The sequence below is a fragment of the Halichoerus grypus genome, chromosome 2 (genome assembly GCF_964656455.1).
Source record: "Halichoerus grypus chromosome 2, mHalGry1.hap1.1, whole genome shotgun sequence".
Taxonomy (NCBI): domain Eukaryota; kingdom Metazoa; phylum Chordata; class Mammalia; order Carnivora; family Phocidae; genus Halichoerus; species Halichoerus grypus.
Window position 1 is genome coordinate 151,068,771 of NC_135713.1, and position 24,237 is coordinate 151,093,007.

At 41.1% G+C, this 24,237-nt stretch overlaps 1 protein-coding gene across 5 annotated transcripts in view; it reads right to left on the bottom strand.

The window, feature by feature from the left end:
* Positions 1-24,237, bottom strand: part of RABEP1 (rabaptin, RAB GTPase binding effector protein 1) — a 204,810-nt gene that overhangs the window by 39,258 nt on the left and 141,315 nt on the right. For 4 of the 5 annotated variants that reach the window (XM_036078318.2, XM_036078319.2, XM_036078323.2 and 1 more), the window contains 2 exons: positions 20,156-20,284; positions 499-702 (listed from right to left, as the gene is read on the bottom strand). In XM_036078318.2, coding sequence (XP_035934211.2) covers positions 499-702; positions 20,156-20,284 — 333 coding nt within the window. The remainder of the gene's footprint in view (positions 1-498; positions 703-20,155; positions 20,285-24,237) is intronic. The other variant, XM_036078324.2, reaches the window with a different exon arrangement.

The following is a 24,237-nucleotide window of genomic DNA, read 5'->3' on the forward strand; positions in this document are numbered from 1 at the left end:
GCCACCCGCGGCTCCTCCTCCGCTGCGGGGCCAGAGGCCGGCAGCCCGCCCGGCCCGCGGAGACCGCCGTGAGGAGACACACCGCGAGCCTCACCTGCCCCGAAAGCGTCCCCCTCTGGCCACGCGGGAGCGGACGGGCAGTGACGAAGTGTGGGCAGCGACTGGGCCCCGCGTGCGACGTCCCCGCCGTGCCCGGGGCTCCCAGAGGAGCCGAGCCCGGCCCCCCCGCCGCCGCAAAGCCCGGTGGGCGCAGCCCCGCTCGGCGCCGCAGCCCCGCACACGCCCTGGCAAGCCTCGGCCAGCAGACCGGCGCAGGCAGACGGCGGCCGCCGACGGCTCCGCGGGCCTCCCCCCTCACGGAGGACAGCGCACCCGACGCGGTCACGCACAACGCCACAGGGACGCTCCAGGCGCGGGGGTCACCCTCTGACCGCGCAGGCCCCGCTGGCGGCGGCGGTCCTAGGAGACCACGGCACAACGGCGCGTTCTCGGTCTTACCTTTCATCACGGCCTGAAGCGAGGCCACCTCTTCTCTCCACTGCCTCTTCACCTCATCGATGGCTTCCTGCTTGGTGTTCTCGGAGACCGTGGCGATGGCCTTGATGTTCTCCACCTCGGCCTGGGCCTCCCACAGCTGCGTGCGCAGCTGCCCCAGGTCGTCCTGCGCCGCCTGCAGCACCGCATTCTGCCGCTTCAGGTCCTCTGCGGAGAGAGGAGGGGCCCTTCCGTTAGCGCGGTCCGCGCGGCTCGGGCCGACGTCCCCAGGAAGGGCGGAAGCATTACGTTTATGATCTTACCACTCTAAGGAAGGAATTAGCACTGAATTTTAAAATGTTAACTTAGAAAATGAACACTTTTTTAAAAGATTTTAGGGAGAGAGAGAGAGTGCGCGCGCACGCACACGAGTGCGGGGAGCAGCAGAGGGAGAGGGAGAAGCGGACTCCGCGCTGAGCAGGGAGCCCGAGCCGGGCTCGATCCCAGGACGCTGAGCTCACGACCTGGGCCGAAACCAAGAGCCAGACGCTCAACTGACTGAGCCACCCAGGCACCCCCAAAATGAAATTATTTTAACAGAGACAAAATTTAAGGTATGCACGGTATCACTAATCCATTACTTGTTAACTATCCAACCAGAGACTGACTAAGGCCATAGTTTTAAAGCTAAATTGAGGCTCTTTCACCCACTGGCTAATGAACTTATTTAACCTCTCTGGCCTCAGTTTCCACACCTACAAAACAGGGATTAAAAACACCCATCTTAGAAGGCTGCTTTAATGATAAAACAATTTACTGAAAATGCTTATTAGTACAACACTTGCACAAAGTAAACATTCAAGAAACCGTTGACAGAGGAGAAAAAAAGCCGGAGTACACAGCAGCTATACAAGATCAAGGATTTTTTACAGTCAGGATGAATTTTCCCCACACCCCTTTACCACCTCTTAAATATGAAGTTCATCTGATGTGCCAGTTGCAGGATTTAAGCCCAGGTAGGGCGTATGTTTGGCCAAATGGACGCCCGCACAGGGTGAGCCTGCCAACAGTGTGCGGGGCTCTGTGGGCCTGTTCCCTGTACACTTACCGACAGTCCCTGCTCTCCACCTCTCAAAACCCTTGCCAACGTCATGGGAAGAAGCTGCTGACAGCTGTCATCTCTATTCCCCCTCAGTAGTGAGGCTGAGTATCTTTTTATACAGTTATTAATGCCCGTGTTTCTTCTTTGGTGATAGCCTTTCCCTGGGCTGCTAATGAACCGACTTTCCTCCGATTGGGAAGAGTATTTTACATACACCGAATACGGACTCTACTTTCTTAGAAAGCTCTCCCGGTCTGCTGTTTGTCTCTTAACTTACACTGCCATGTCTTTCACCATCTAAGTTAGAAGAGATTTATGCAGAAGAACCATGCATCTTTATGCAAAGTCATCGTTTTCCTTTACAGACCGCAGTAACTGAGCTGCTGGGCCAGGAGAGCAGTCTGACTTACAACCTGACCCTGTTACCGGCCGCCGCACGACGTGAAGGGACCCCATAGCCCTCAAGCTGGGACAGCGGCGACACTCCTCGGCATGGATTTCTAAGTACTCGAAAAAATCAAATCAATAATATTGAAGAACTTTTCAACATCGTGAGGACATTCATCATTCTCAAACACGCAGGAATTAAATTTGGCAGTCTGGGTAATGGGAAACACTGGTCATGCTAATTCTAAGTAAAGTCATTCAACATCTGTTTCACGTCGCTTCGGCACTGCTAGTAAAACATTCTGGGGGCACCTGGGTGGCTCAGTCGGTGAAGCGTCCGACTCTTGGTTTCAGCTCAGGTCGTGATCTCGGAGTGGAAGAACAGAGCCCCACAGGCTCCAGGCTCAGCGGGGAGTCTGCTTGAGATTCTCTCCTCTCTCTCTCTAGCCTGAGAAAGTGATAAGAACATTAACTGTAGAAAGGAATGCCTTTCTAGAAGGAAAGACAGACAGGTAGGAAACAGTGAGGGGCTGCGTGGGAGTGACCCCGAGACTAAACACACGAAGCCACAGAAGGAAAGCTGTGTGTGTCAGCTCCACATTCTGAGTGTGAAAGTGTTTTGTAAAATGTGAAATAAAAGAAAAAGCATTATCTTTGGAATACCTCATTCATTTCTGAGAGCTACAATTTTGTTGAGGCTCAAGTCTGTACACTCACACCTGCTCATGCTGATTATCCCCGCTCCTTTTTACTTACTGAAAATTACCCAGAGCTATATATACACTATCATGTTGTCACTGTGAACAGAAAAACTGCAAGTACCAAGCCTAAATACTAATCTGTGGCATGCTTCCACAGAGTTAAAAGCAGTACAGAGGGCCTGAAGGAAGACCAGGTCAAATTTTGTTCCTGACTTGCTTTATGTATATTTAGATCAGATCTATTTATATGCTACATATTAACTTATATATATTTAAATGAGGAAACAGAAGTTAAAAGTTAGAAAAACCATTTTCTGTACCAAAACATTTCAAATCTGTTTGCCAGTGGAACAAGTTATTATTAAAGAACAGTTATTTATCCATTCTGGTTTTGTATATGTAGTGATAAAGATTTTCAAACATGCTTTGAAACTGAGAATCTAGTAAGACAATCTTTCACGTACCCATCGCCAAGATGCACCAAGATCTGGCCCCATTTATTTCAACTATCCTTTTTCTATGAAGTATTTTGAAAATAAGCCCCAGAAACAATATAACATCGTCTAACATACTACAACATGCATCTCTAAAAACATGGATATTTCCTTATACAAACACAGTGCTGCTGTCACCCCTAACACGTTTGACACCATCTAATACCCAAGCTGTAGTAAAATTTTCTCCAACTGCCACAAAAATGTCTTTTGGAAGATCTGTTTGAATTAGGACCCAAACAAGACACTTTATTTGTTTATACTAACACTTTATAGACTACTTCAAACATAGAGACAAATATACAGAACTCTGTAATGGACACTTACTACCTATCACCTAGTTTCATCATTTTTTTTAAGGTGTTATTTTTAAGTCATCTCTACACCCAATGTGGGGCTCGAACTCATGACCCCGAGATCAAGAGTCACGTGCTCCACTGACTGAGCCAGCCAGGTGCCCGAGCTTCATCAATTTTTAATATTACTGTTACTTCTGCTTCAATTTCTTTTTAAGAAATAAAACATTACAAATGCCCCACCTCCCTCAGAAGTAACAACTATCAGGAATTTGGAGGTATCGTGACCATGCATATTTTACACCTATACTCTGTTGCAGGTTTTTAAACCTTAATGCTCTCACAGCCTGGTACCCTTCTGCAATCACCTCTATCCCTCAACACTGCTTCTGAGATTGTTAATCCACGTAACTACCTCATTCGTTAACAGCAACGCCGCAGTACCAATACATCGGCTATCACCTTCGTGGGCACGCAGGTGTGGAATACGAATCTACCTTTTCCATACGGATGTTCCCATTTTTATAACGCCATCTACACTGTCTAGCCTAATACAGCAGTACTTGTACTATTTTGTCTACTCTTGTACACATACAAGGTTTTCCATCATAGTTTAATAAAAACGCCATAGTTTTGAATGAAGTGGGGAGATGTCCCCTACCAGATTCAGAAGTTATTATTATAAGCCTCATGAACCTGCTACCCAGCTCCAGCAATCGCAGACCTATGGGTAGTCTTGCCCCATCCCCCCATGTGCAATCCACAGCACACTATGATGAGACAAGTCTCAGACATTTTTTTAAACTAATGAACTTTATTTTGTAGAGCAATGTCCGGCTCACAGCAAAACTGAGCAGAAGGTACAGAGTTCCCATACACTCCCTGCCTCACCCCCACAAAAGCTCCTACTGTCCACACCCCTCACCACAGCAGTACGTGTGAGATCCTCGCTGAGCCTACAATAACACATTATCAAAGCCCATAGTCTACATTAGGATAATGTATAATGACAAGTATCCGCCACTGTGAATCATACAGAAGAGTTCCACTGCCTAAAAATCCTCTCTGCTCTATTCATTCCTCCTTCCCTCCTAAGCCCTGGCAATCACTCATCATTTTACTGTCTCCATAGTCTTGCCTTTTCTAGGATGTCTCATAGTTAGAATCCTATAGTATGCAGTCTTTTCTGATTAGCTTCCTTCCCCTGATGGCTCCATCTTTCTTATGCTGAATATTCCACTGTCTGGATGTACCAGCTTATTTGTTCACCTACTAAAGGGCATCTTGATTGCTTTCAAGTTTGGGCAATTATTAGTAAATATGTGCAGGTTTTGCATGGATAGAAGTTTTCAATTCATTCAGGTATATACTAAGGAGGAAAACTGTTGAATCACGTTAGCTAAGAGTATGTTTAGTTTTGTAAGAAACTGCCAACTACCTCCCAAAGTGACTATACCATTTTGTATTCCCACCAGCAATGAAAAAAAGTTCTAATTGCTGTACATCATCATCAGCATCTGGTGAGGTCAGTGTTTTAGATTTGGGCCATTATAATAGATGTGTAGTGATACCTGTTTTAATATATTCACAGACTTAGGCAACCATTACCACAATCAATTTTGGAACATTTTAACCCCCCAGAAAGAAACCCAGGGCTCTTTATCACCTCCCAACTCTCTAGCCCCCCAGTATCAAGCAACCACTAATGGACCATCTACCTACTCTGGATGTTTCACAGAAACGTAATCACACGTGATCCTCTGTGACTGGCTCGTCACTCAGCATGACGCTTTCAAAGCTCATCCCTGCTGTAGTGTCAGGACTCCACTCCTTTTTATGCAGGAATAATAAAAATAATATGTCCATTCATCAGGTGACATTTGAGTTGTTCCCCACATTTTGGCTATTGTGAATAATGCTGCTACACACTTTCTCGTCTCTTATATATATACGTAGGACTGAAATTCTGGGTCAAGTGCTAACTCTATGTTTAACCATTTTAAGAACTGAAAGACTACTTTCCAAACCTTTGGACCATTTAACAGTCCTGCCAGTAGTGTGTGAGGGTACTTATTTCTCCACATCCTTACCCACACCTATTATTAACTGACTTCTTGATATAGGCATCCTAGGGGGTGTGAAGTGGCATGTCACTGTAATTCTGATCTGTGTTTCTCTGATAGCTAATGACTCTGAGCATCTTAATCATGTGTTTGTTGGCCACTTGTGCATCTTCTTTGTAGAAACACCTATTCACACCTTTTGACCATTTTTAGCTGAGTTGTCTCTGTACTACTTAGGTTGTAAGAGTTCCTGATATATAGAGATAGAAGTCCCTTATCTGATATAATATTTGCAAAAATGTCTTCCATTCAGTGAGCTGTCTTTTCACTTCCTTGATAGTGTCCTTGGAAACATAAAAACATTTAATTTTGATGAAGTCCACTCTGTCTACTTGTTCACTGGTTGCTTTGGCTTGTAACGTCCTATCTAAGACATCACTGCCTAACTCCAAGGTCGCAAAGATTTATCCCTAGGTTTTCTTCTAAGAGTTTTTATAGTCTATCTTTTAAACCTAGGTCCTTGACACACTCCAGGTGAATCTGTATAGACTCTGGGGGCCCAATGTCATTCTTGTACTGTGGATACCCAGATGTCTCAGCACAATGTGTTGAAAGATGGTTCTTTCCCAGGTGAATTATTCTGGCATCTTGTAGAAAATCAACTGACCATACATAGAATAGGGCCCTAAATTCTACTCCCTGAAACTACTACCTGTACTTATGCCAGCAACACACCGTCTTGATTACTGTTGCTTTGTAAGAAGTTCTGAAATCAGGGTATATGAGTCCTCCAACTTTGTTCTTGTTATCCAAGAATGTTTTGGCTATTCTGGATTCCTAACATTGTCAAATAAATTTTAGGATCAGCTTGTCCACTTCTACAAAAAAGGCAACTGAGACGATGAAAGACACTGCATTAAATCTGTACGTCAATCAGGGGGTATTGTCAATTTTAAGTCTTCTGATATATGAACATATTAGAATGCTTTTCCAATTATTTAGATCATTTTAAGTTTTTTCAACACCATTTTTAAAGTTTTCAAGGTACAAGTTTTACAATTATTTTGTTAAATTTCTTCCTAAATATGTAATTTTGATGCTACTAGAAATAGAATTGTTTCCTTAGTTCCATTGCAAGTGTATAGAAATACAATCAGTTTGACCCACAGATCAATTAATCTTTGACAAAGCAGGAAAGAACATCTAACGGGAAAAAGAGTATCTCTTCAACAAATGGTGTTGGAAAAACTGGACAGCAGAGGAATGAAACTGGACCACTTTCTTACACCATACACAAAAAATAAATTAAAAAATGGACCAAAGGGGACGCCTGGGTGGCTCAGTTGGTTAAGCGTCTGCCTTCAGCTCAGGTCATGATCACAGGGTCCTGGGGATCAAGCCCCGCATCGGGCTCCCTGCTCAACGAGGAGCCTGCTTCTCCCTCTCCCTTTGCTGCTCCCCCTGCTTGTGCTCTCTCTCTCTCTCTCTGATGAATAAATAAATATTTTTAAAAAATGGACCAAAGACCTAAATGTGAGACCTGAAACCATAAAAATCATAGAGGAGAACATAGGCAGTAACTATTCTTTGACATTGGCTGTAGCAAATTCTTTCTAGATATGTCTTCTGAAGCAAGGGAAAACAAAAGCAAAAATAAACTACTGGGACTACATCAAAATAAAAAGCTTCTGCACAGTGAAGGAAACAATCAACAAAACTTAAAAGGCAACCTAAGAATGGGAGAAGATATTTGCAAATGATACATCTGATAAACGGTTAGTACCCCAAATCTATAAAGAATTTATATAACTCAACACCCAAAACATGAATAATCCAATTAATGGGCAGAAGACATGAACAGACATTTTTCCAAAGAAGACATCCAGACAGCCAACAGACACATGTAAAGATGCTCAACATCACTGATCATCAGGGAAATGCAAAACAAAACTACAGTGAAATATCACCTCGCAACCTGTCAGAATGGCTAAAATCAAAAATACAAGAAACAATGGATATTGGTGAGAATGTGGATAAAGGGGAACCGTCCTGCACTGTTGGTGGGAAAGCAAACTGGTGCCGCCACTCTGGAGAAGTTAAAAATAGAACTACCCTATGATCCAGCAATTGCACTAGTAGGTGTTTACCCAAAGATACAAAAATACTAATTCAAAGGAATACATGCACCCCAATGTATATGGTAGCATTATCTACACTAGCCAAACTATGGAAACAGCCCACATGTCCATCGAATGATGAATGGGTAAAGAAGACGTGGGGTACGGTTGATGGGGGGGTGTGTGTATAACGGAATACTACTCAGCCATAAAAAAGAATGAAATCTTGCCATTTGCGAAGACATGGATGGAGTTAGAGAATATAATGCTAAGCAAAACAAGTCAGTCAGAGAAAGACAAATACCATCTGATTTCACTCATATGTAGAATTTAAGAAACAAAACAAACGAGACGCGCCTGGGAGGCTCAGCTGGTTAAGCGTCTGACTCTGAGTCTCAGCTCAGGTCTTGATCTCAGGGTGGTGAGTTCAAGTCCCATGTTGGGCTCCACCCTGGGTGTGGAGCTTACTTTAAAAAAAAAAGAAAGAGCAAAGGGGGAAAAAAAAAGAGAGGAAAACCAAGAAACAGACTCTTAACTATAGAGAACAGAGTGGTGGTTACCGGCGGGGGGAGGTTGGCAGGGGGTTGGGTGAAACAGGTGATGGGGATTAAGGAGTGCACTTGTGATGAGCACTGGGTGATGTATGGAAGTGCTGAATCACTATTCTGTACACCTGAAACTAATACTGTATGTTAACTAACTGGAATTTAAATAAAAACTTTTTAAAAAAGAAATACAATTGGTTTTTGTATATTGATCTTGTATCCTGCAACCTTGCTGAACTCATAAAATAGTTTAAATAGTTTTTCAGTGGATTCCCTTCAATTTTCTATATAAAAGACATCATCTGACAATAGAAATAGCTTTACTTCTTTTCCTACTTCTAATGTATACAATTCCCACAAAATAAAGGTTACTCCTCTACAGGCCTTTTCTTTTCCCATGTCTACACTGTTACTATTTTATACGCTGTCATCTGTATATGCTACCAACCCAATGATGCATTGCTGTTACTGTTCCATACAATTTTCTCTGAAAGAAGCTGAGAGGAGAAAGGAGACCAAGTATGTATCTATAGCGTGTGTTATACTAACCTTACTTGCCATTTCTGGCTTTCTTCAGTTGATCCTTTGGATTGGAATTACTATCTGGTGTCATTTCCTTAGTCTAATGTAGCCTTCCTCCCACCCAACTCCTCTGTGCTGATATTGGCAAATATATTACATTTCCATATGTTACAGGGCCAATAAAAACAATAATATACACATTGGCTTAGGTCATTGTTTTAAAAAAGATTTGAGAAAAAGCATGAGAGAGATTGAGACAGCGAGCAAGAGCGCACACAAGTTGGGAGGAGGGGCAAAGGGAGAGGGAGAAGCAGACTCCCTGTTGAGCAGGGAGCCTGGACGCAGGGCCCAAACCCAGGACCCTGGGATCGTGACCTGAGCCAAAGGCAGATGCTTAACGACTGAGCCACCCAGGCGCCCCTTATATCATTGCTTTCTACAGTCCATTAATATTTATACTGTTATAATTGCACAATTATCTTACCAAGCACCCTTTTTTTCATGTAAATTCAAATTACTGTATGGAATCACTTGCTTTCAGCTAAAGAATGTCCTTTAGTATTTCTCAATAAGGCAATATTCTAGGAAAAATTTTTCTCAGTTTTTGTCTATTTGAGATAATGTCTTTATTTCATCTTCTTTGAAAGATGCTTTTGCTGGATATAGGATTCTTGGTTAAGTTTTTTCCCCTTTGAGCAATTAAAATGTCACCCCGCTGCCTCCCAGCCTCTGTTTCTAATGAGAAGTCACCTGTTAACCTCAGCGACATTCTCTAACAGGCGAGAAGCTGTCTTTCTCTGGCTCCTTCTAGGATTTTCTCCTTGTCTCCGGGTTTTAACATTGTTATTATGATGTGTCTGTGTGTAGATACCTCTGCATGTCTCTATCCTACTTTGAGTTCAAGGAGCTTCGTATATACATAGATTACCACTTTTAATTAAATGTGGGAAATTTTCAGACATTATCTCTCTCTTAACATTTTTTCTCTCTCTCTCTCTCGCCTCTCCTTCTGGCCCTCCCATTGCACGTATGTTGGCAAACTTAATGATGTCCCACATTTCTATTAGGCTCTGTTCATGTTTCTATCTTCTTTCTGTTCTTCAAACTGTATAATCCTAAGTGACCTATCTTCAAGTCCACTAATTCTTTCTTCTGCTAGTTCAAATCTACTGCGGAGCCCCTGCACTGAACTTTCCATTTTAGTTACTGCACTTTTCAACTTCAGAATTTCCACTTGGTTGTTCTCATTTCTTTACTGATACTCTCCATTCGATGAAACACTGTCACACTTAACTGCATTAAGCATGCTTTTCTTCGGTTAAGTGTATGTGTGACAACTTTGAAGTCTTCATTAAATCTGACATCTGGTTACTCTCACAGGCATTGCACGTTTTCCTTTGTATGGATAACAGTTTCCTGCTTCTTATCTCAAGTTTTGTTGTTGTTGTTGAAACTGACATTTTTTTTTTTTTAATTCTTATTTATTTGACACAGAGAGAGAGACACAGCGAGAGCAGGAACACAAGCAGGGGGAGTGGGAGAGGGAGAAGCAGGCTTCCCGCTGAGCGGGGCTCGATCCCAGGACCCTGGGACCACAACCTGAGCCGAAGGCAGACGCCTAACGACTGAGCCCCCCAGGCGCCCCAAAACTGACATTTTTTTGCAGCACCTCTGGTGCTAGTGCGCCCCAGCCTCTTACCGGCTTCTCGTCGTCATCTGCTGTTTGTCTAGCAGCTGGCTGGATTTTCATGTAAACTGATTTCCTGCCCCCTTGCGCAGCAGGGGGCTGCTGCTGTCGCCCCTCAGGAGGTGTGCCGTGGGCACGAGCAGAGTCGCTCTGGAGCGACGGTAGAGTCGCAGGGCTCCCTTCTGAGTGTCTCCTTCCCTGACCATATCCGTCAAACTCCACTTAACTGCTGGGACTCTTCTAAGCTAGGAACAGGACACTGGGTTGGGGAGATGGAAGCGGTAGCCTCTGGTCTCCCTGGCTTTGTTCTCCCGTCATAGACCCTCCCCCCAGAACACCACACCCAAGGTACAGCTTCCACCCTGAGCGGGGGCTGGGCAGAGGAAAGGAGCTCAAGCCCTCAGCCACACTCAACTGCAACTTCACCTCTACAACAGGTAGCTGCATGGGGGTGGGGAGGAAGGTTCTGTAGTCATCAACCGGGTGCTGGGGGGAGCACGAGACCTGTGTTCTTGGCATCATCTGCCTGGAGTGGTGTTTCTGTAACACCAGGCTGGAAGGGGAGGGAAAGGGAGCAGTTCATGGATCAAATGCCACGGACTCTCTGTTTTTACCACGATTTAGTATATTTTCTTGAACAAATGTTTCATCTGCTATAGGACCACTTCTGTAGACTTTAAGTGGTTGTTTTTAAAAAAAATTTTCACCAGTTTTGCTGGGGAATGGGTCTGTGGTTCATGTTAACAAGAAATGGGGCTCCCAAACTTACCATTTACCTATAAATACTTCAGCATGTATCTCTAAAAAGATAAGGACCATTTTTTAAAAATACACACAAAATTTATCATCTTAACCACTTTTAAGAGTACAGTTCAGTGGTGTTAAAAGTATTCACATTGTTGTGCAACCCATCTCCACAACTTTTCATCTTAAAAAACTGAACTACACCCATTCAACAACTCCCACTCCTCCAAGCCCCTGGCAACCATAATCTACTTTGTTTATAGAAGTTTAATTATTCTAGATACCTCACATAAGTGGAATCATACATTATTTGTCTTTTTCTGGCTAATATCACTTTGTAAGGATCATTTTCACAGCTGAAAGAATTTGACAATGTCTGAAAAAATGGGGCGCCTGGGTGGCTCAGTCATTAAGCGTCTGCCTTGGGCTCAGGTCATGATCCCAGGGTCCTGGGGTCGAGCCCCACATCGGGCTCCCTGCTCAGCGGGAAGCCTGCTTCTCCCCCTCCCCCTGCTTGTGTTCCTGCTCTCGCTCTCTCTCTGTCAAATAAGTAAATAAAAATCTTAAAAAAAAAAAAAAAAAGAATTTGACGATGTCTATACCATCAAACATCCACTCAGTGTTGAAAAGTCCAGTTGTCTAAATTTTTTTTAATAGTTCAACCCTTTGAGTCAAAATTCAAATAAGGTCCATAAATTAGTCAATATGTATTTTAACTCTCTTTTCATCTATAGGTTTCCCCTCCACCTCATTTTTCCCTTGGAATTTATTTATAGGGTAAACCAGGTTGCCCTCCGTGCCTCCTGCAGTCTGGATTTTGCTAACTGCATACCTGTAACGTAGCTGAACTTGCTCCTTCGTTCGTGGTATTTCCTATAAATCAGTGGTTCGATAATAGTAGGTCAGCATTTTCTTGATCCTGTTCTTCCTTGTAAAACTGAAGATAGTCTGAAGATCCATAAAGGAAAACTGAGACTTTAATTGGAATTGCTCTGAATTTACAAACTGAGGAGAGTTAGCTTCTTTACGACACAGAGTCTTTCTACCTATGAACATGGCATCACATTCCATTTATCAGGGTTTCCTTTCATGTACTTCAATACTTGTTTTATAATTCTCCTCTATAAAGGTTTCCCACAACCTTGTTAGACGTATTCCCAAGTGACTAAAAATTCTGATTTTTTTTTTTCTATTTGTCTTTTATTTTTTTCAGAATTTCTTTTTCTTCTATTACTTCTCTAATTAGTTACTGGTACACAGAAACATTACTATATTGATCTCTTTAGTTCTAATCGTGTAGATTCTCTTGGTTACTCTATGTTGATAACCATATGGACTCCACATGGAGACAAAACTATCCTTAACTTTCCAAATTTTATAACTCGTTTCTTTTTATTTTATTGCATTGGCTAGGAGGACCTCCAGTATAAAAATGAAGTACTGATAATAGGCTTTCTTATCTCATTTCACTATTAAGTGAAGGCTATTGGTTTCTATTAAAAATGTTTTCATAGGCTAAGGCAGGCCCCCCTCCATCCCAGTTTGCTAAGAACTAGTATGAACTCATTACTAAAGGGTGTTAAGAATTTTACTGAATGCCCTGTTTTTTCTTACTTTGTTAATGTAGTGAGTTACATCAACAGATGTTCTCATGTTAAACGATCCTTGCATTCCTACTACGCATGGTCATAATGTACTATTTTTAAACATTCTACTGAAGTCACTGTTATTTAGGATTTTAAACTCTATGGTCATAAGTGAGATTGGCTTATTTGTATACTAGCATTAGTGCTTCTTGTTTGGGTATCAAGGTTAGCCTAATCCCACAAAATGAAATGGATGGCTCTCTTTTTGTTTCTGACACAGAATATAAAAGAAACACATTTTCCTTGTGGATTTAACAAAATTTGCCTATGCCTGTGGCATCTTTTATAAATAAGAATTCTGTTTACTGACTCAGTTTTTCTTATGGTTATGCTTTATTCAGGTTTTCTATTTGAGGTAATCTTGGCAATTCATATTTCCTGGGATACTATTCAACTAAATATCCAAGATTTTGGGCACAGACATACACAGTATTCTTATACTTTTACAGTTCTACTGTATCAGTAATTGTCTTACTTTCTTTCTTGTTTTTTTTTCCAAAAGATGTGCTTTTGATTTTATTTAGCTTCTTAACTATTAACTTTGCTTTCCATTTCATCAATTTCTATTATTTTTTCTTCTACTTTCTTTGTGTTCACTTTTTCTAGCTTCCAGAGCTGAACACTTAAATCATTTCTTTTTCTTTTATTTTTTAAAAGATTTTATTTATTTATTTGACAGAGTGAGAGCATAAGCAAGGGGAGCAACAGAGGGAGAGGGAGAAGCAGACTCCCCACTGAGCAGGGAGCCTGATGCGGGGCTTGATCCCAGGACCCGGGAATCATGAACTGAGCCGGAGGCAGACACTTAACCAACTGAGTCACCCAGGAGCCCCAGATCATTTATTTTTCAATCTCTCATTGTCTTTTATTTATTTTTCTCACTGTCTTTTAATGATTTAATTTTAATAAATACTTTTAAAGTTAAAAGCTTACTTTCTAAGTATTGTTTTAGCTGCTTCCCACAAGTATCTTCACCATATTCTCAGATTTTGCAATCTCCATTGTGATTTGCTCTTTAACTTAAGAGCAATAGGAATGCATTCTTAGTTTCCAAACTTTTAAAAAACATTTACATTGTTGTTTAAAATCTTTAACAGCATTAGGTAGCCTGATTTTTTTAAATATGTTGAGTCCTTGAGATATACGTACATAGACAATTTTTTTGTGTTCCTTATGAATATAAAAGGAATGAACATTTTTGGTTCCTTGGGTATAGAATTCCTAGATCAAGCTTTTTAAAATTCTGTTGCTCAAAGCTATTCTATCTTTACCTATTGCTTGATCTAGCAATTGATACAATGTTAAACATCTCCTTTGTGTGCATCTATTGATTTCTTCCTTTAATTCTATCACCTTTTGTTTTACATGGTACGTCATGGCGATTTCATTAGGTGTATACAAGTTCATTATTGTCGTATTTTCTTTTTATTTTTTAAAGATTTTAATTTATTTATTTGAAAGAGAGTGAATGAGAGAGAGAGCACAAGCCACGGGGAAAGGCAGAGGGAGAAGCAGTCTCCCTGCTGAGCAGGGAGCACAACTCTGGGCTTGATCCCAGGACCCCGGGATCATGACCCGAGCCAAAGACAGATGCTTAACCAACTGAGCCACACCCCAATGATTGTCATATTTTCTTGGTAGATTGTTTGATAGCCTCTATATTCCTTCAATGTGTTTTGCCTTAGGCCCCAATCTTGTTATTACTGTCTCATTTGTTTTACTTTCTTCTTTTAAAACCTAACATGAGCTATGAAGTTTTTTGGTTTTGTTTTTTATACTCAGACTTATCTGTTTCTGTGGCTGGTATTGTTTCTTTCATCCTATATTTTCCCTGTGTTTACACTTCTTCTTGCAAATGTCATCTGGTGATTTATGTGGGTGATAAAGTTTTTATATGCCTAAAATACCTATTTTGCTCTCATTCTTGAATAATTTAGCTACATATAAAATTTTAGGTTGAGAATTACTTTTCTCTGCACTTTGAAGATATCTCACTGTCTCCTGCCATTGATTTTGCTTATGTGGCATCTCCCGACAACCTAACCGTTACTTCTGTTAGCTTTCAATATCTTCTTTTCATTTCTGGTGTTCTATAGCTTAAGATATACCAAAATACGAATTTACTATCACTTACCTACTTGATACTCAGCATTTATGTTAAGGACTCACTTTTTTTCTTAATCCCTGAAAAACCTGTTATTATCTCCTCAAATATTTCACCCTCCACTGTCTTCTCCTGCAATTCTTTTTAGAAATGTGTTAGAGACTCACTGCAGCCTCTACATCAACTGCTCTTTGAGGCTTCTGTCTGTCTCACTGAGAGGGAGAACTCCCAAATACCATTTTCCAATTTACTAAAATCTCTGTGCCTTATCTATAGTTTAAACCATCTATTTACCTTATTTCAATTTATTTGTTGTTTCTAAGATTTCTAATGGCCTTTAATTTTATTTAATATACCCTAGTTTTATTTCCATATCTAAGTGCAAGGTTATGGCATCTGGACCACAAATATCTTCCTTACCCTAGCTTCTAACTATTGAAACTCTAGTTAGTCAGCATCCGAGCTTTATAGAAATTATGAGCACATATAAAATCCTTTTGAACACCCCTAGAAAACTTCAGTCTTCTGGTGATTAACGCGTGCTACATCCCTACTATTTTCCTTCAAATTCAGAACTCTATGGCCTTTTGTTTGCTGCTTCATGTAACAGGCTTTCTCTTATTGCCCAAGACTGAAGATTTCCAAAACACAAACCCCGTTAGAGTGCCAAGCTGTATACTGAAGTTGGCTAAAAAAGAAAGCCAAATCAAATACTTCTTTTTAAAAGCTAAATACTTTTCCTTCAAGTTCAGTGGAAAGGCAACAAAGCTTTCAGAAATACTTTAACATTCCCAGAGAAGTCAGCTGAGAAAAGAGTAGGTACTAAGGCAGGAAGAGGCAGTCAGAGGAGTCCAAAGCTAATAATCTCTCTTATTAGCATTCATCATTACTGTTTGCACTTATACTTCAGCTGTTCTCCAAATACAAAAGCACAGCTATTACACCACCAAAGCAAAAGCTGCTCCTATTGGAGAAAATACGGATATTTGGACTTCCAGAGTTACCCTGACCTGGTGTGCTGAAAGATAAAACAGACTGCTGAACATGTCAAATCCATGACTTCTACTGCTACCATCTGCAACCACCATAAATGACTAGGCTTACACTTCCTAGCAGATGCCGTAATAGAAGCTCCGCTTTAGAGGACATCGTAAATTTTATCTCCATTGAGACATAGGCAAACAGCCAAGACCGAAACTGAATCAACATTTACCTTTTACACACTATGCATTTTCTTTAGAAATGACACCAAAAACTCTCAAAAAGGATCACACTATTCCTTTTGAAATTTTGTGAAAAGTTACCTCAACTCAACGGCCAGCTGGAGTTCACCACGAAGTCCAGATAGTAAAGATACAACAGCACACATACAGATTATTTATTAGGCCTAGATGTCCTTAAAGCAATTTTAACATACCAATGATGTTTTTTGAATGAACCCACATTGCAAGCTGTCTGGATCAGAGATAGAAACTGCGAATGATCATGTATTTCAGAAATGAGAGGTGCTTGGTCATTTTCATTTCTTCAGAATCTTCTAGGAAAGTCCATTTTATAATTTAAAAGAAGAAAATAAGAAAACAAAGGAAGCCCTAACAGCTTTATTTGGGGACAGAGGAAACCAGAAAATAAAATGAATACACTTGGGGCAAGATTAACTTGAGTTTACTGAATAAGCCAAGACTGAAAGAAAAAGCTATAAAAAGGATTGCTGGTGTAAGCGGAGGAGGGAAAACAGGACGTCCCCGCCAGTCCGGCAGTGAGCTCTAACTGGTCGTCAGAGGCCTGCTGCCATGACGCCCTGCATATACATTAAAGGTATCACAGGTCCTCTTGACAAGGACACACCACTGCACAGTTTAAAGTGGTGCCTCATCAATTCAAGGTTGAAATAAGTTTTATAAGGGAGAATTAACAAAGTCATAAAACACACTGAAGAATTGGACATAATTTCTTTATCATGACACTCAACATATATTCAAACGATGATACTGTGCAAAATGTATTATCTGCTCCAGAAGACTCTACTTTTTTTAAGATAACACCGTATCTCAGTCATCCCTACCTCCACGGTAACCTGCAGAGTGCCACCATGCCGAGATAGGAGACACCAGCTTTCCCATCTCCGCGTCGGCCTATGAAGGAACCAAATCAAACACGGAAACAGCCCTCCCACAAGCCACAGGAACACGGAACCCATCGCGTAATGCAGGCAGCAAGCCTTTGCAAGTCGCGGCTGCATTCGGTGAGGCCTAAGAACGCTGCATCTCATGGAATACTGGCTTTCAAACTTCTCTGACCACAACCCACAGCAAAAAACGTATTTCATATCACAACTCTATACATACACCTATACATGTCACTGACACAAAACAGCCCGTGTGACTCTACTTAACTAAATCTTACCAAGTGTATTGTGCTGTTATTTTCCATTCTATTCCTTTTTCTTTTTTAAACTACGGGTCACAACCCACTTAATTGTTTTTTATCCATCAAAGGGTTACAACCTGTAGTCTGAAGAACATCACTGCAGGGCAGTGATCTTCAGTGGGGAACATATACCCCTGGGGCACACAAAGATTTTTCAAGGATTCATAGACACATATTGTTTTAAAGGAATCAACTTCTTGATCCTCAATGTTCATAAGTATTATTCCCTAAAACAGAGTAGGGTTTGAGTGCAGATACTCTGTGCCCATGTCCCTTTCCTCAACAGCCTTCTCCCACTTAACAAGAGACGGGCCTTCCACCCATCCTGAACCGGACTATGGGTCACTGTCCTACAGTGTAAAAACTCCTCTTCCATATCAAACCAGAGGGATAATTTAAAATATCAGTAACAGTAATAAAAAAGTGAATAACTAATAAGTGGGTTATAAATCTCTGGCAGGTCAGGTGATTGCAAAGTCTGCTTTCAACAAAACTGAAGGAAGCCTAATCGAGTTGCCAGCCAATAGAACAGAAATATTTTTGAAGCTGAGGACTATGTGACTTAACATATAATTCAGAAAGTTTAAGAGAATGGAATAATCATCACTATAAAGTAAACCTTCTAGGGTGCTTGGGTGGTTCAGTCGGTGAAGCGTCCGCCTTCAGCTCAGGTCATGATCCCAGGGTCCTGGGATCGAGTCTCGCGTTGGGCTCCCTGCTCCACGGGGAGTCTGCTTCTCCCTCTCCCTCTGTCCCTTCCCCTGCTCATGCTCACACTCATTCTCTCTCTCTCTCAAATAAATAAATAAAATCTTTAAAAAAATAAAATAAAATAAAATAAACCTATTTCCATCTACTTATTTATGAGACTAAGGGTTCTCAGCACTCATATCTATTAAAAAAAAACAAACTGGGGATGCCTGGGTGGCTCAGTTTCTTAGGCGTCTGCCTTTGGCTCAAGTCATGATCCCAGGGTCCTAGGATCGAGATCCGTCTTGGGCTCTGCACTCAGCAGGGAGTCTGCTTGGGTTTCTCTCTCTCCCTTTACCCCTCCCCCACTCCCCCTTGTGCTCTCTCAAATTAATAAATAAAATCTTTAAAAAAAAAAAAAAAAACCTGAAACTTATCCTTTTCTACAAGTAAATATTATTCACGCAGAGGTTATGACTTAATTGGGAGGGAGACCCAATTGTCTCTCATAAGACCTGCATTTCCAATAATTTTTACACTTTATTATATTTTAAACGTATAAAATATTTACAGTGTGACCAACTGTGCACTTATTAATAACTGTAATGGTAACTCAGTGCAGAAGAAATAAGCATGTAATTTCTGTCACAGAGAAGTCTGATAAAATTTTCTTTAAAAAAGGCTTTCAAGCATCCAGTATTACCCGTGGCTCTCGAAGTATGGTTCCTGAGCCAAAGCATCAGCGCCACCTGCTAACCTACTACAAGTGTAAACTCCAGGACTCCACAGACCTGGTAAGTCAGAAACTCTGGGGGGGAAGACCCACAATCTCTGCTCTAACAAACCCTACAAGTAAAATTCTGATGCACACTCAAGCCTGTGTTCCTAAAAAAAGAAAAAAAATAACTTTTTAGAATACAATTCTGAGGGAGATGTAGAACTGAAAACCCAACACAAAGAGGGGAAAAAATGTAAAACTTCTGCTAAAGAGCTTATTCACATATTTTTTAAAATGAATGGTGATAGATATTAAATCATCGATTCTGCTGGATATGTTTAAGAGCATGAAGTTTTAAATTCTTAGTGTTGACAATAATATAGAATTTATATCTTTTGCACCTTTTTAAATTTAAAATAAAAAATTTTAAGCATCAACTTTAAAAAAGGTATGAGGGGTGTATGTAATTACTGTATGGAGTGCCTCCATAAAGTGATATTTAAAAGTTGGGTGATCACCAGTCTCTAGCAGCGGCTCCCAAATTGTGGTCCTTGTACTGCAAGCACCTACAGCTCATTGGAAATGCAGATTCTCGGGCCCTGCCCCAACTCACGGTGTTCTAACGAGCTCTCAGGGAGGTTTTATCCAGCATCTGAATCACCTGAAGAACGGCTTAAACACCAACTGCTGGACCCTGAGCCAGGACCCCAAACGGAGCATCTCCAGCAGGTGTCCCAGGTGACTGTGACGCCGATGCTGCTGTTGGGCAACCACACTCTGGGAACCACCGGGGGGGGGGGGAGCGCTGCGGGAGCCACAGCCGTGTTCTCCGAGGTCAATGCCCAACATGTAACCCTGTCCTTACCCTGCAGGACCAGGCCCTCTCGATACGCCCCCGTACCTGCCCCATATGCTTCTCTCCTCACTTGAGGTCAAGTTCTAGGAGTTACAGGTCCCAGTGACTCCAGCTCCTTCCTCACAGCCAGCACCCAGCACCGCGTCTGCCTCACAGGGGGTCCTAGGTCTCTGCTGATAAGTGAGGGATCATCTGCGGGATCGACTCCGTGAAGTGTCAGTGTGTGCGACAATCTGTGACATGGCCGAGGCTCTTTCTCGAACACCCCAGTCCGCTTCGCCTGGACTCTCTCAGGCACGAAGAGCACCGAGAGCCCTGCATCCCAGGGTGCCGTAGCCTACCTACGTTACGTATCATTGTGAAGCTCAAAGACCAGGAAAAACCCGAACCCTGCATTTTCCAACGTGTTCTATCAGTTCCATTCTTAACTCTAACCTCTAAATAGGTTTCTAGCTTACAGTGTAAATACAAATAAAATCAAGGTGTGTTCAAAGATAAAATTAACATTGTACTACCAAGAAACTCGACATTTTAAGGCAGTCTTAGTATGGGGGGTTAGAGAGAGACTTAGGAACTTACCCTCTTTAGCCAAATATAACTCTTTAAATTTTGCTCTCTTTTGATTAAATTCTTGCTCAAGCTGCTGCTGTGCACGTAAAAATTCTGCATTAATTTTTTCCAATTCTGCTACCCGTTGCTGAAGAGAAACTGGAAAAAAAAATACTAGTTAACAAGTAATAACTTTTATTTATAAATTAAGTTACAAGAATAAATTAGTATTCTAGCTGCACATTTCTATAACGAAACAAGTAGTCAAGCTTCTTCCAAAGATCCAATATATTCTAGAAAATTCTAATCTTCACTTGTTAGACAATACACACCATGAATGACTCATGTAAAGTGCAACAGCATATATATGGAGAATCACACGAGGCAAACTTCCCAAAAGAGAGCTTCTAAAGTCCCTCAGTATAACTGGCAGAATGTCAGTCTACTTCTGGAGTTACTAAATACTGGAGTATTGGGGCCCAATCTTGCTACCTCTGCTTTCTCTCAAGCATTACAAGCAAAATTTAACAGGTTTTCTGATTAGGAAAGCCATACCAGCCTAAACTATTCTCCCAATTTCAAGAGGACTCATTACCATTATACTGAAATCATAACTAAAAACCCTTTCAGAACTGTATATTACATACGAACTCTCAATGACTGGGAGATTATCTGGTTTGTAGGTTCATGGTAATTGGGGTGTGTCAGGGACTGGGACACATTTTGACTTCAGGGGCTACATAATTTGGTTGCAGCTGATTAAATAAACGCCTGTCCTGATCAAACCCAGAGGTTCTTCTGCTTCAGGCAAGAGGAGGGAGATGCAGGACTCCAGCCCCACCTCTTCCTCCGCCCCACCCAGCCACCAAGCAACACCCCGAGCCCCCCTGGGAGATCCCGGCTGGCACTAACAGTACCCACCACTGCCTAACACCGAGGCAGCAGAGGTCCCAGCTCTCTAGAACAAACCACTCCAGATAATGACAATTTATTACAATTTTAACCATGATCTGAAATTATCTCTGAAGGCCCTACCCTTCCCCAACCCAGTCCTCAATTACAGTATACAGAAAAGACTGGAAAAAATGCACCAATGATTTATCTATGAGTAATAGATTCGGGCTCATTAATTTCTTCCATGTGGTTTTCAAAGTTCTCTACAACTCCTCTGATAAAAAATAATGAACTAATAAAATCAGCATCTAAAACCATGTTCACCCCCACAACATCTTCAGACCAGCCTCACTACAGATCTGACAGCATGGATACAACCCGGGTCAGAAAGGGGAGGGACTGCTGTTGGAGCTCCACTGTTTGCTATTAAAGGTGCGGAGTCATTTTGAGGAGTAAATATCTAAGGTCTTTAGGTCACAGCAAAGAATGACATCCGGTCAATGTGAACATTCGATAACTTTTGGAGAAAAAGAGGGATGGAGAATCCACTGGAGGGGAAAATAGGCAGTTATCTCGTACTTACTATCTGAAATCACGAAGGAAACTTGTTATCTGTGTTATTTATTTCTCTTGGTATTTTTATTACCCAAATCCCAACTGTTAAATAAACAAGCTTTTCTAACATTTTGACATTATGGGTAGCTACTGATTACTGCATGAGGTCAGGAAGGACTCAGGGGAATCAAGAAAAAAGAAAAAGCAAGATCCCTCTGTCCTTCCTTTTCCCTAACAAATACACTCTCACCCCACCAAAACACACACAAAAATGGCCATACCTTTCAACATTATATTTAGGAACTGAAGCTAATCAATCAATAAAAACTAAAATGCAGCCTTTAAAACTGAAGCCAACGGGTGCCTGGGTGGCTCAGTCGGTGAAGCGCCTGACTCAATTTCAGCTCAGGTCGTGATCTCAGGGTCCTGGAATGGAGCCCTGCATCCAGCTCTCCACTCAGCGGGGAGTCTGCTTGTCTCCCTCTCCCTCTGCCCTCCCCTGCTCGCGGGCTCTCTCTCTTAAACAAGTAAATCTTAAAAAAAAAACAAAAAAAAAAAAAACTGCAGCCAAAATCAAGTGTGCTTCCAGCACTCCCAACCCCGTCCTGGCTCTGGGCCACGGTGCAGACACAGTCCACACCCACAGGTCTGGCTGCCTCTCTCCAGCTTTGGGACAGTTTTCAATTCCAGGAATCATGATCCCTTTGAGGATATACCAACTCTCTTATTCTCATTTGTTTTTTAATTAAAAAAATTTAAAAACACCTCAAGTACTTCTAACATACTGCAATTCTACAACAAAGAAAAAGACCAAAACAACTTTCCTTTTTTTAAAAAGAATGCCTCTACTGCTGTATCTGGAAAAATCAATTCACCTTGCATAAGACAGCAGAGAAGTCTAAAATGGCCATATCCTAATACATTAGCGACCAACCACAAAGTAAACTGAAAATAGCTCTCATCACACAAAGTACTATACTATTTTTCTAACATGGTCACCACCAAGTTCACAATAACTAGCTAACGGTTCATGTCAAAAGTACTTAGCCTGGCATTTAGAAAGAAATTGATAAATGTTATCTGCAATTATTAAACTAGTGGTATTTATTTAGCGAATAAAGGAAAAGGCAGAATGATCAGGTGACTTTGTATGTAGCCACAGAAGACCAGAAGTCACTCGAGCCTCATGACCCTGACTCAGTTCCCATGCTTAGACTTCCAGCTCAGACTCTTCCCTATGACTCCGTATCTTCACAGCACCATGAACCAAAGTCAGTACTAATGCCAGCCTTCAACTACTAAGCCTTCTGAACTTAGCAGTTGAGAGCTCTTAGTATCTCAGCCTTCCTTAACCACTCCACACATTCTGCATGTTGTTACCTTCACCTGGATAATAAGAAAAGGTGGGCACCTGGCTGGCTTGGTTGGAAGAGCATGAAACTCCTGAGCTCAGGGTTGTGAGTTCAAGCCACACACTGGGTGTAGAGGTTACGTAAAAATAAAATCTTGGGGATCCTGGGTGGCTCGGCTGGTTGAGCGTCTGACCCCTGATTTTGGCTCAGGTCATGATCTCAAGGTTGTGAGATTGAGCCCCATGCTGGGCTCCGCGCTGGGTGTGGAGTTTGCTTAAGATTCTCTGTCTCTCTCTCCCTCCCTCTGCACATCCCTCCCTTGCACACACACACACTCTCTCTAAAAAAAATTAAAAAGGAAAAAAGAAAAAGGGGAAAACTATCTTATGCAATGGCTATTTTTAATGCCTGACACCCAAAGGGGAAAATTATTACATCAATTACTCAAAATGTCTGACCTAGGAAACCATACAGAAAGGAAAAAGAAAAAAGAATAATATGGTAAATAAATGAAGGAAAGACTCAATAATTCTTAGATATATCTTCTTCCCTAATCCTGATATGAATGGGAGAACATGTAATAACTTAAAAATATTTTTAAGTCCCAAACGGTATTAAGTTTGATGAGACATAAGCAATAGAAGAAAAACAGTCTAAGTCAAATATTACTACAACGACTCTTTTTGTTTAAAGATGTTCAAGATCCAAGAAAACACCTTAAATAAATAAATAAATAAAACACATAACTTCAGTAGAACAAAAGAATCTGAACATTTTCTGTAACTCAAAAGTCTTAATTTGTGTCTCATTGGGTAAAATTAAACTATATTAAGTATGGTAGGAATATCCAGCCAATGGAATAGTATCAAGCCAGAAAAATTATATTAAATAAAAAGAACAAGATACAAAATTATACAACCCAGTATGAGCTATGCAAAAAATACACAGGAAAAAAAAAAAGACTGGAAAGAATATGCCAAATTACACTCAGAGTGGTTGCCTCTCTGAACCAAAGGGTAACTACAATAATAAATTACATTGATTACACTGATTTAAATTAAAAAGGTAATGAAGTACATTTTTTTTTAATCATTATAACTGTATCTTACCACTACATCTCAAACTCTCTGCTCATAAAAAGTGCATATAATTTACCTCAATGGTCTTAAAATGTTTTAACACACTAAATAATCATTTTTATAAGCTACACTTAATTTTCCCAGAACAAACAATTTATTAAAATAGATAAATGCCGTAAAAAAATAACCTCTTAATTTCTGTTTCAGAAGTGGCCTTCCAGGTAGCAAATTG